The sequence below is a fragment of the Melanotaenia boesemani genome, chromosome 24 (assembly GCF_017639745.1).
Source record: "Melanotaenia boesemani isolate fMelBoe1 chromosome 24, fMelBoe1.pri, whole genome shotgun sequence".
Lineage (NCBI taxonomy): Eukaryota > Metazoa > Chordata > Actinopteri > Atheriniformes > Melanotaeniidae > Melanotaenia > Melanotaenia boesemani.
This window is the reverse complement of record NC_055705.1, coordinates 6,112,579-6,125,249: the sequence shown is the minus strand read 5'-3', so window position 1 is coordinate 6,125,249 and position 12,671 is coordinate 6,112,579. Positions and strand designations below refer to the sequence as shown.

The 12,671-nt window shown below is 48.6% G+C and overlaps 1 protein-coding gene across 1 annotated transcript in view; it reads left to right on the top strand.

Annotated features, from left to right (window-relative positions):
* The first annotated feature begins 395 nt into the window (after positions 1-395).
* Positions 396-12,671, top strand: part of LOC121635579 (pinopsin-like) — a 21,965-nt gene continuing 9,689 nt past the window's right edge. Inside the window, exons 1-2 of the mRNA XM_041978835.1 lie at positions 396-850; positions 10,554-10,879. Of these exons, the coding sequence (XP_041834769.1) occupies positions 493-850; positions 10,554-10,879 (684 nt within the window). The 5' untranslated portion in view covers positions 396-492. The remainder of the gene's footprint in view (positions 851-10,553; positions 10,880-12,671) is intronic.

The following is a 12,671-nucleotide window of genomic DNA, read 5'->3' as shown; positions in this document are numbered from 1 at the left end:
ATGACCCCCAATCATACCTTTCTATGCAGATAAACAGCCTCTGATGATGAAATAAAGCTCTTCTTAGCAAAGCAAATATCACTGACACAACAAGGCAACCAGACCATCATTTTGTTGTCATGACTAGTAAACAACAACAACAACAAACAAACAAACAAACACATCCCTTTACCACACCCACTGGCCGGTCCGCCAAAGGTGTTCAACCGTGAAATATTAAATAGGGGAGATGAGGAGAGGCACTGAAAAGAAATTAGATGAAGATATTTGAGACAGTCGGGCCAGTTTGTGATTGGCTGTCAGCGGCAGTGTGTGCGTGTGTATGTGTGTGATGCATCTAAAACGGCCTGTCGCTCGGTTCTTTCTCGGAAGTTCACCGCGGCAGCGGCAGAAGATGGAGCGGAAAGCTGCGCGGCTGCCGCGGACCCCGGCCGTCCTTCAGCATGTGAAGTAAGGCTCACCTGGAGAACAGGTGCGGCAGGAGCGGCAGCCATGTTTCAGGAGCTGAGTGACGTGAATTCAAGCGCCAATCTGAGCCAGCCGAACTCTCTCCAGGATTGGAGCGACACGCCGCTGGAGCGGCTTTCGCGCGGCGGCCACCGCGTGGTGTCGGTATTTCTGGGCTCCATCATGGTGCTTGGGATCTTCAACAACATGCTGGTGCTGGTTCTGTTTTGCCGCTTCAAGACCCTGCGGACCCCCGTCAACATGCTGCTGCTGAACATCAGTATCAGCGACATGTTGGTGTGTCTGTGCGGAACGACGCTCAGCTTCGCCTCCAGCCTGCGCGCGCGCTGGTTGTTTGGCCGCCGCGGCTGCATGTGGTACGGCTTCATTAACTCCTGCTTCGGTAAGAGCTGCTTTGTTTACCTTCACCCGGTGGAGTTGTTGATTAATTATTGATCAGTTTACTAATGTAGAACCCTGATGTAGTTACTTTGAGTCAAAGTTTCAAACATCCTGAAATGGTTTGATCTATGCGGACTACCCAGAGACCAGGACTGATTTGTATCAATTAAATTCTCATATTTGCTTGTATTGATTTCTAAGATTAATGAATATTCATAAATTACAACATACAATGTACATTATAACTTCGCTATGCGCTGTTTTAGACTTTGCTTACACTAAGCATTACTATACTACATCTAGACCAGCCTAGTAGGGGTATTCAATTAAAATTTAAAGAGGTCCAGTTAGAGAAAAACTTTTGGAGCCAAGGTACCATGGTCCCTTACAAAAGGAAAAATATTAAATAATTATTAATGCATTAATGTTGTTTTTTTTTACCATTTAAATCGTAAGTTTTTCACAAAAAGCGGCTGAGTGGACTATTACGTTGTGACGCGTTGTAATCGGCTCTGACACAGAACCTGCAGCTCGGTCGGCCGCAAGTATGTTACGTGATACAAACATTTCAGAGGGCTGGTGCAGCTCTTACAGCTTGTGTGTCCAGAGGATGATGCCACATTTTGTTTCAAACAGTCAAAATCCACAGATCGTTTCCTACATCGTTTTTATTGCAAGAAATAGTATCCACTATTCACTCTGATCATTAAATGTGTATCAAGCAAGTAAGTCTATCCTAAATCGTTTTTATAATGTTATCTGCCATTTACTCTGTATCAAGTATGTAAGTAAGGTAATCAGGACAAAAAGACAGGCGACGACCCATTTAAAATTAAATACAACGTTGCTGTTGATCGTGACTTTTCATAAAGTGAAAAAATGTCCATAGTGGCTTTTGAAGGACGGAGATTTAACGTTTGTGGACCCTGACCACTGCTGGTTGGGACGTAGCGGGACGAAAAAATGTTGCTCCATTCTCGTCTCTGCTGGACTGATGGACCCCAATAAGCCTGCAATATGGTTTCTTAGCAATGCGCCGTCACAGACATGATCTGGCGTGTCTACACCTCTGCGTCTGAGTTTCTGTTGCCACAATTAGCATCTTTTGTAGCCCTATAATTTACATTAACTTCTCAAAAATTAATGGTAAATGTTTTTTTTTTTTGTTTGTTTTTTTTTTTTTTTGTATTGTTTATCTTCCATTCTAATTTAAAATTTAAAATTTTCACAAAACCTTGTTGCCACATAGTTTGTTTATGATTGGTAAAATAAAAATACATGGTTTTCCAAATCGCGCAGGCCTATCCAACACCTCCTCCTGATCCAACACCTCCTCCTGATCCAACACCTCCTCATTGATCCAGCACCTCCTCCTGATCCAATACCTCCTCATTGATCCAACACCTCCTCCTGATCCAGCACCTCCTCATTGATCCAGCACCTCCTCCTGATCCAATACCTCCTCCTGATCCAACACCTCCTCCTGATCCAACACCTCCTCATTGATCCAGCACCTCCTCCTGATCCAACACCTCCTCACTGATCCAGCACCTCCTCCTGATCCAATACCTCCCCATTGATCCAGCACCTCCTCCTGATCCAATACCTCCTCCTGATCCAATACCTCCCCATTGATCCAGCACCTCCTCCTGATCCAACACCTCCCCATTGATCCAGCACCTCCTCCTGATCCAATACCTCCCCATTGATCCAACACCTCCTCCTGATCCAATACCTCCCCATTGATCCAGCACCTCCTCCTGATCCAATACCTCCTCATTGATCCAGCACCTCCTCCTGATCCAGCACCTCCTCATTGATCCAGCACCTCCTCCTGATCCAACACCTCCTCATTGATCCAGCACCTCCTCCTGATCCAATACCTCCTCATTGATCCAGCACCTCCTCCTGATCCAATACCTCCCCATTGATCCAGCACCTCCTCCTGATCCAATACTTCCTCATTGATCCAGCACCTCCTCCTGATCCAGCACCTCCTCATTGATCCAGCACCTCCTCCTGATCCAACACCTCCTCACTGATCCAGATCCTTTCCCTGATCCAGAAACTTCTCATTAATCCAGCACCTCCTCCTGATCCAGAACCTCCTTATTGATCCAGCACCTTCCCCTGATCCAATACCTCCTCATTAATCCAGCACCTCCTCTTGATCCAACACATCCTCATTGATCCAGCACCTCCTCTTGATCCAACACCTCCTCCTGATCCAACAACTCCTCATTGATCCAGCACCTCCTCCTCCTCCAATACCTCCTCATTGATCCAGCACTTCCTCCTGATCCAATACCTCCCCATTGATCCAGCACCTCCTCCTGATCCAATACCTCCTCATTGATCCAACACCTCCTCCTGATCCAGCACCTCCTCGTTGATCCAGCACCTCCTCCTGATCCAATACCTCCCCATTGATCCAGCACCTCCTCCTGATCCAACACCTCCTCATTGATCCAGCACCTCCTCCTGATCCAATACCTCCCCATTGATCCAACACCTCCTCCTGATCCAACATCCTCATTGATCCAGCACCTCCTCCTGATCCAATACCTCCCCATTGATCCAACACCTCCTCCTGATCCAATACCTCCCCATTGATCCAGCGCCTCCTCCTGATCCAATACCTCCCCATTGATCCAGCGCCTCCTCCTGATCCAATACCTCCCCATTGATCCAGCGCCTCCTCCTGATCCAATACCTCCCCATTGATCCAGCACCTCCTCCTGATCCAATACCTCCTCATTGATCCAGCACCTCCTCCTGATCCAATACCTCCTCATTGATCCAGCACCTCCTCCTGATCCAATACCTCCCCATTGATCCAACACCTCCTCCTGATCCAACACCTCCCCATTTATCCAGCACCTTCTCCTGATCCAATACCTCCCCATTGATCCAACACCTCCTCCTGATCCAATACCTCCCCATTGATCCAGCACCTCCTCCTGATCCAATACCTCCTCATTGATCCAGCACCTCCTCCTGATCCAGCACCTCCTCATTGATCCAGCACCTCCTCCTGATCCAACACCTCCTCATTGATCCAGCACCTCCTCCTGATCCAATACCTCCTCATTGATCCAGCACCTCCTCCTGATCCAATACCTCCCCATTGATCCAGCACCTCCTCCTGATCCAATACTTCCTCATTGATCCAGCACCTCCTCCTGATCCAGCACCTCCTCATTGATCCAGCACCTCCTCCTTATCCAACACCTCCTCACTGATCCAGATCCTTTCCCTGATCCAGAAACTTCTCATTAATCCAGCACCTCCTCCTGATCCAGAACCTCCTTATTGATCCAGCACCTCCTCCTGATCCAATACCTCCTCATTAATCCAGCACCTCCTCTTGATCCAACACCTCCTCATTGATCCAGCACCTCCTCTTGATCCAGCACCTCCTCCTGATCCAACAACTCCTCATTGATCCAGCACCTCCTCCTGATCCAATACCTCCCCATTGATCCAGCACCTCCTCCTGATCCAATACCTCCTCATTGATCCAACACCTCCTCCTGATCCAGCACCTCCTCCTGATCCAATACCTCCACATTGATCCAACACCTCCTCCTGATCCAGCACCTCCTCGTTGATCCAGCACCTCCTCCTGATCCAATACCTCCTCCTGATCCAACACCTTCTCCTGATCCAACACCTCCTCATTGATCCAGCACCTCCTCCTGATCCAATACCTCCCCATTGATCCAGCACCTCCTCCTGATCCAACACCTCCTCACTGATCCAGATCCTTTCCCTGATCCAGAAACTTCTCATTAATCCAGCACCTCCTCCTGATCCAGAACCTCCTTATTGATCCAGCACCTCCTCCTGATCCAATACCTCCTCATTAATCCAGCACCTCCTCTTGATCCAACACCTCCTCATTGATCCAGCACCCCCTCTTGATCCAGCACCTCCTCCTGATCCAACAACTCCTCATTGATCCAGCACCTCCTCCTGCTCCAATACCTCCTCATTGATCCAGCACTTCCTCCTGATCCAATACCTCCCCATTGATCCAGCACCTCCTCCTGATCCAATACCTCCTCATTGATCCAACACCTCCTCCTGATCCAGCACCTCCTCCTGATCCAATACCTCCACATTGATCCAACACCTCCTCCTGATCCAGCACCTCCTCGTTGATCCAGCACCTCCTCCTGATCCAATACCTCCTCCTGATCCAACACCTTCTCCTGATCCAACACCTCCTCATTGATCCAGCACCTCCTCCTGATCCAATACCTCCCCATTGATCCAGCACCTCCTCCTGATCCAATACCTCCCCATTGATCCAACACCTTCTCCTGATCCAACACCTCCTCATTGATCCAGCACCTCCTCCTGATCCAATACCTCCCCATTGATCCAACACCTCCTCCTGATCCAATACCTCCCCATTGATCCAGCACCTACTCCTGATCCAATACCTCCCCATTGCTCCAGCGCCTCCTCCTGATCCAATACCTCCCCATTGATCCAGCACCTCCTCCTGATCCAATACCTCCCCATTGATCCAGCACCTCCTCCTGATCCAATACCTCCTCATTGATCCAGCCCCTCCTCCTGATCCAATACCTCCTCATTGATCCAGCACCTCCTCCTGATCCAATACCTCCCCAGTGATCCAGCACCTCCTCCTGATCCAATACCTCCCCATTGATCCAGCACCTCCTCCTGATCCAGCACCTCCTCATTGATCCAGCACCTCCTCCTGATCCAATACCTCCTCATTGATCCAGCACTTCCTCCTGGTCCAATACCTCCCCATTGATCCAGCACCTCCTCCTGATCCAATACTTCCCCATTGATCCAGCACCTCCTCCTGATCCAGCACCTCCTCATTGATCCAGCACCTCCTCCTGATCCAACACCTCCTCATTGATCCAGCACCTCCTCCTGATCCAATACCTCCTCATTGATCCAGCACCTCCTCCTGATCCAATACTTCCCCATTGATCCAGCACCTCCTCCTGATTCAATACTTCCCCATTGATCCAGCACCTCCTCCTGATCCAGCACCTCCTCATTGATCCAGCAGCTCCTCCTGATCCAACACCTCCTCATTGATCCAGATCCTTTCCCTGATCCAGAAACTTCTCATTAATCCAGCACCTCCTCCTGATCTAGAACCTCCTTATTGATCCAGCACCTCCTCCTGATCCAATACCTCCTCATTAATCCAGCGCCTCCTCTTGATCCAACACCTCCTCATTGATCCAGCACCTCCTCTTGATCCAGCACCTCCTCCTGATCCAATAACTCGTCACTGATCCAGCACCTCCTCCTGCTCCAATACCTCCTCATTGATCCAGCACTTCCTCCTGATCCAATACCTCCCCATTGATCCAGCACCTCCTCCTGATCCAATACCTCCTCATTGATCCAACACCTCCTCTTGATCCAGCACCTCCTCATTGATCCAGCACCTCCTCCTGATCCAATACCTCCTCCTGATCCAACACCTCCTCATTGATCCAGCACCTCCTCCTGATCCAGCACCTCCTCATTGATCCAGCACCTCCTCCTGATCCAATACCTCCCCATTGATCCAACACCTCCTCCTGATCCAACACCTCCTCATTGATCCAGCACCTCCTCCTGATCCAATACCTCCCCATTGATCCAGCACCTCCTCCTGATCCAATACCTCCCCATTGATCCAACACCTCCTCCTGATCCAGCACCTCCTCCTGATCCAATACCTCCACATTGATCCAACACTTCCTCCTGATCCAATACCTCCCCATTGATCCAGCACCTCCTCCTGATCCAATACCTCCCCATTGATCCAACACCTCCTCCTGATCCAACACCTCCTCATTGATCCAGCACCTCCTCCTGATCCAATACCTCCCCATTGATCCAACACCTCCTCCTGATCCAATACCTCCCCATTGATCCAGCACCTACTCCTGATCCAATACCTCCCCATTGCTCCAGCGCCTCCTCCTGATCCAATACCTCCCCATTGATCCAGCACCTCCTCCTGATCCAATACCTCCCCATTGATCCAGCACCTCCTCCTGATCCAATACCTCCTCATTGATCCAGCACCTCCTCCTGATCCAATACCTCCTCATTGATCCAGCACCTCCTCCTGATCCAATACCTCCCCAGTGATCCAGCACCTCCTCCTGATCCAATACCTCCCCATTGATCCAGCACCTCCTCCTGATCCAGCACCTCCTCATTGATCCAGCACCTCCTCCTGATCCAATACCTCCTCATTGATCCAGCACTTCCTCCTGGTCCAATACCTCCCCATTGATCCAGCACCTCCTCCTGATCCAATACTTCCCCATTGATCCAGCACCTCCTCCTGATCCAGCACCTCCTCATTGATCCAGCACCTCCTCCTGATCCAACACCTCCTCATTGATCCAGCACCTCCTCCTGATCCAATACCTCCTCATTGATCCAGCACCTCCTCCTGATCCAATACTTCCCCATTGATCCAGCACCTCCTCCTGATTCAATACTTCCCCATTGATCCAGCACCTCCTCCTGATCCAGCACCTCCTCATTGATCCAGCAGCTCCTCCTGATCCAACACCTCCTCATTGATCCAGATCCTTTCCCTGATCCAGAAACTTCTCATTAATCCAGCACCTCCTCCTGATCTAGAACCTCCTTATTGATCCAGCACCTCCTCCTGATCCAATACCTCCTCATTAATCCAGCGCCTCCTCTTGATCCAACACCTCCTCATTGATCCAGCACCTCCTCTTGATCCAGCACCTCCTCCTGATCCAATAACTCGTCACTGATCCAGCACCTCCTCCTGCTCCAATACCTCCTCATTGATCCAGCACTTCCTCCTGATCCAATACCTCCCCATTGATCCAGCACCTCCTCCTGATCCAATACCTCCTCATTGATCCAACACCTCCTCCTGATCCAGCACCTCCTCATTGATCCAGCACCTCCTCCTGATCCAATACCTCCTCCTGATCCAACACCTCCTCATTGATCCAGCACCTCCTCCTGATCCAGCACCTCCTCATTGATCCAGCACCTCCTCCTGATCCAATACCTCCCCATTGATCCAACACCTCCTCCTGATCCAACACCTCCTCATTGATCCAGCACCTCCTCCTGATCCAATACCTCCCCATTGATCCAGCACCTCCTCCTGATCCAATACCTCCCCATTGATCCAACACCTCCTCCTGATCCAGCACCTCCTCATTGATCCAGCACCTCCTCCTGATCCAACACCTTCTCATTGATCCAGCACCTCCTTCTGATCCAACACCTCCTCATTGATCCAGCACCTCTTCCTGATCCAACACCTCCTCATTGATCCAGCACCTTCTCCTGATCCTGCACCTCCTACTGATCCAGCACCTCCTCATTGATCCAACACCTCCTCCTGATCCAGCACATCCTCATTGATCCAGCACCTCCTCCTGATCCAATACCTCCTCCTGATCCAACACCTCCTCCTGATCCAATACCTCCTCATTGATCCAGCACCTCCTCCTGATCCAGCACATCCCCATTGATCCAGCACCTCCTCCTGATCCAATACCTCCCCATTGATCCAACACCTCCTCCTGATCCAACACCTCCTCATTGATCCAGCACCTCCTCCTGATCCAATACCTCCCTATTGATCCAGCACCTCCTCCTGATCCAATACCTCCCCATTGATCCAACACCTCCTCCTGATCCAGCACCTCCTCATTGATCCAGCACCTCCTCCTGATCCAACACCTCCTCATTGATCCAGCACATCCTTCTGATCCAACACCTCCTCATTGATCCAGCACCTCTTCCTGATCCAACACCTCCTCATTGATCCAGCACCTTCCCCTGATCCTGCACCTCCTACTGATCCAGCACCTCCTCATTGATCCAGCACCTTCTCCTGATCCATCACCTCCTCCTGATCCAGCACCTTCTCCTGATCCAACACCTCCTCATTGATCCAGCACCTCCTCCTGATCCAGCACCTCCTCCTGATACCACACCTCCTCCTGATCCAGCACCTCTTTACATCTTTGTCTTCTAAATAAAAGCAATTCTTTTTCATCAGAATGAGACTTTATTGCCAAGTAAGTTTGCACATTCAAGGAATTTGTCTTGGAGTTTTGGTGCTAAGTAGTGTTGTAAAAAAAAAAGCGATTCTCAGATACTGATCAAACAAGAAGAACCAGCCGGCTATAGCCATCTTAAACAGGCACTGCAGTGGGCAGCCCCGCCCCGCTGGCAGTAAATCAGAATCGTTTTCGATGAGGGTTGGACTCCACCAAGGCTGCCCTTTGTCTTCTATTCTGTTCATAACTTTTATGGACAGAATTTCTAGGCGCAGCCGAGGTGTTGAGAAGATCCAGTTTGGTAGCCTCAGGATTGGGTCTCTGCTCTTTGCAGATGATGTGGTTCTGTTGGTTTCATCGGGCCGTGATCTTCAGCTCTTGCTGGAGCGATTCACAGATGAGTGTGAAGCGGCTGGGATGAGAATCAGCTCCTTCAAATCCAAGACCATGGTCCTCAGCCGGAAAAGGATGGAGTGTTTTCTCCGGGTCGGGAATGAGGTCCTGCCCCAAGTGGAGGAGTTCATGTATTTCGGGGTCTTGTTCACCAGTGAGGGAAGGATCGACAGAAGGATCGGTGTGGCGTCTGCAGTGATGCGGACTCTGCGTCTTTCTGTTGTGGTGAAGGAGATGAGCCAAAAGGCAAAACTCTCTATTTACCAGTCGATCTACATTCCTACCCTCACCTATGGTCATGAGCTGTGGGTAGTGACCAAAAGAACGAGATCATGAATACAAGCTGCCAAAATGAGTTTTGTCTGGGTTTCCCTGCTTAGGCAGCTGCCCCCCACGACCAACACCACACAGCTCTACTAGTTCTAGCAGGCAAGAATCCCGTCTGCTTCACCACTGCTGGGTAAAGTGAAGAGAGCTAAGCCTGAAGCTAGTTGTAGCTTCACTCAGGAGTAATCACATCTCCTCCACCTTCCGACCTCGGTGTGAAGGCAGAAAGTTTACCAGCTATCTGAGTTTTCACAAATAGTGGAGGCGACAGACAAGAGCAGCACAGTGAATGCACAGAAATGTTGCTTCAGGAGAAAAAAAGACCACACAGAAAAACAATGAAAATAACTGGTTTTGTTATTGCTGAAGGATCTCGTTAGACTTCTGTTTAGTTCATCTGGTATAGCAGCCTCTACAAAAACACCGCCAGACCAGGTTCTATCCCGGCATCTTCCTGAACCACTTTGTCATATACCTACAGGACAATAAAGGATGTATGTAGGATGTCCTGTCTGTGTCCAGACCAGAGTCCAGTCTAGAGTTCAGAACAGAGTCCAGACTAAACATGAAGAATCATCATTTATCTGTCAGTGAAGATTACACTCTTCTAAATCCAGATTAAAAACATTTCTTTTCTCATGTACCTTCCATGAGATCTCCACTATGTCTGCTAACTGGTCTAGACTGTTGCTGCTTTCATAGTTTTTATGTAATTTAGTTATTTTACATTATTTTATGATTTTATTAAAATTTGCAGGCCCTTTTAATTATGTATTATGTACTTTTCAATGCGTCTGCTGCACCCCGCATTTATATTTGAAATGTGATGTACAAATGAACTTGCCTTGTATTTAATTTGTATTATTTCCATTCCTCCCCCTCTTTGTTCTTTATTCCTGTTTCCTCTTCCCACTTCCTCCACAGGCATTGTGTCACTCATCTCACTCTCCATCCTTTCCTATGACCGCTACAGCACCCTTATGGTGTACAACCAGCGGTCAGCGGACTACAGTAAGCCACTGCTGGCGGTGGGGGGGTCGTGGCTGTACTCGGTTCTTTGGACGGTGCCCCCCTTGCTGGGCTGGAGCAGTTATGGGCTGGAGGGGGCGGGGACAAGCTGCTCGGTAACATGGACAGAGAGGACAGCAAGCTCGCACTCCTACATCATCTGTCTTTTCCTGTTCTGCCTCGGTCTGCCTGTCCTCCTCATGGTGTACTGTTATGGCCGCCTGCTGCACGCCGTCAAACAGGTGGGATCATCTCAGCCGATGACAGGAGACCTTTCATTACAATGTTCATGCAGACAATTTTTATTTCTGCATCATAACAAAAAAAATTTTACCCTTTTTCATTTTCATCTGTTTATATGTCTCTCTATTCTCATGCTCATCTTTATTTTTATGTTAATGGAATAATAATTTATCAGTTTTTAACCTCTTTGTAATCTTAGTCATTCACACATACGTTGGATTCACAAAACCAATAACCAGTTTATAATGTGATCATTTTGATCTCCCCTATTTTTACTGAGACCACCATGATGAGGAGCAGGTGTCTACAAAACCTTCGGAACCATAGTCTCAGAACCTTAAGCTTTTACTTCTAAACTTCACCAAATGTTAAAGGTCAGTGTGAGGAAGGATTCATGCTGAGAGAGGAGGACACCCTGTCTTGTAGTTTTATGTCTGTGTGTCAACAAAGGTTCTACAGAGCCTGGAAGCTGGACCAGATCTATATACACATCCATCCATCCGTCCATCCATCCGTCCGTCCATCCATTCATCATCCATCCATCCGTCCATCCATTCATCATCCATCCATCCATCCATCCATCCCTCCATCCATCCATCCATCCATCCATCCGTCCATCCATTCATCATCCATCCATCGATCCCTCCATCCATCCATCCGTCCGTCCATCCATCCATCCATCCGTCTGTCCGTCCATCCATCCATCCATCCGTCCGTCCATCCATCCATTCATCATCCATTCATCCATTCATCATCCATCCATCCATCCATCCATCCATTCATCATCCATTCATCATCCATCCATCCATCCATCCATTCATCATCCTTCCATTCATCCATTCATCATCCATCCATCCATCCATCCATTCATCATCCATTCATCCATTCATCATCCATCCATCCATCCATCCATCCATCCATCCATTCATCATCCATTCATCATCCATCCATCCATCCATCCATTCATCATCCTTCCATTCATCCATTCATCATCCATCCATCCATCCATCCATTCATCATCCATTCATCCATTCATCATCCATCCATCCATCCATCCATCCATCCATCCCTCCATCCATCCATCATAGTCTCATTAAAGGAAGCCCAGACTTACCTCTTCTCTGATCTTCTCCTGGATGACTGAGCTTCTCAGCCCACCTCTAAGGGAGAGACCAGCCACCCTAAGGAGGAATTAAATTTCAGACCTTTGTATTCATGATCTGGTTATTTTGGTCGCTACCCACAGCTGCTATCTTTTGTGAAGGTAGGAACGTAGCTCAGTAAATGGAGCGTTTCAGCTCTTTCTTCTGAATGACAAGCAGATACAAACTATTTACTTATCTTTTTTTCTGTATTTATTTAATTTCTTTTTATGCTTAAATGTTCATTTTGTGTTTTGTCATGTGAAGTCAGTCTGCCGTCACAGAAAACACAAAATAATGTCAGAAAGAAGGAGGACTACTTAACACCAAAAGAACCAAACCTGAACAGCTGTGACAGACCGAGAGAACACACACCCCGTTTGTGTTGGCGGATTGACAAAAGCAGACCGTCACATGATCTCTCTCACATTCCTCACATCCATTCAGAGGAAACAGCATAGACCTTAACCTGGAGGGACCACAAGGAGGGGGATAAGGAGTGTGATGAAGACAGCTGCTGCTGCATTTTGGGTTTAGATTACATGGTGATGAACTCAGCATGAGTTACCATGGTGATGCATCAGGTCTCTGACTGTATCCTCTCCTCGGTGCTGCCTTCAGGCCTGCTTTCCCTGCGTTTTGTCTGTCA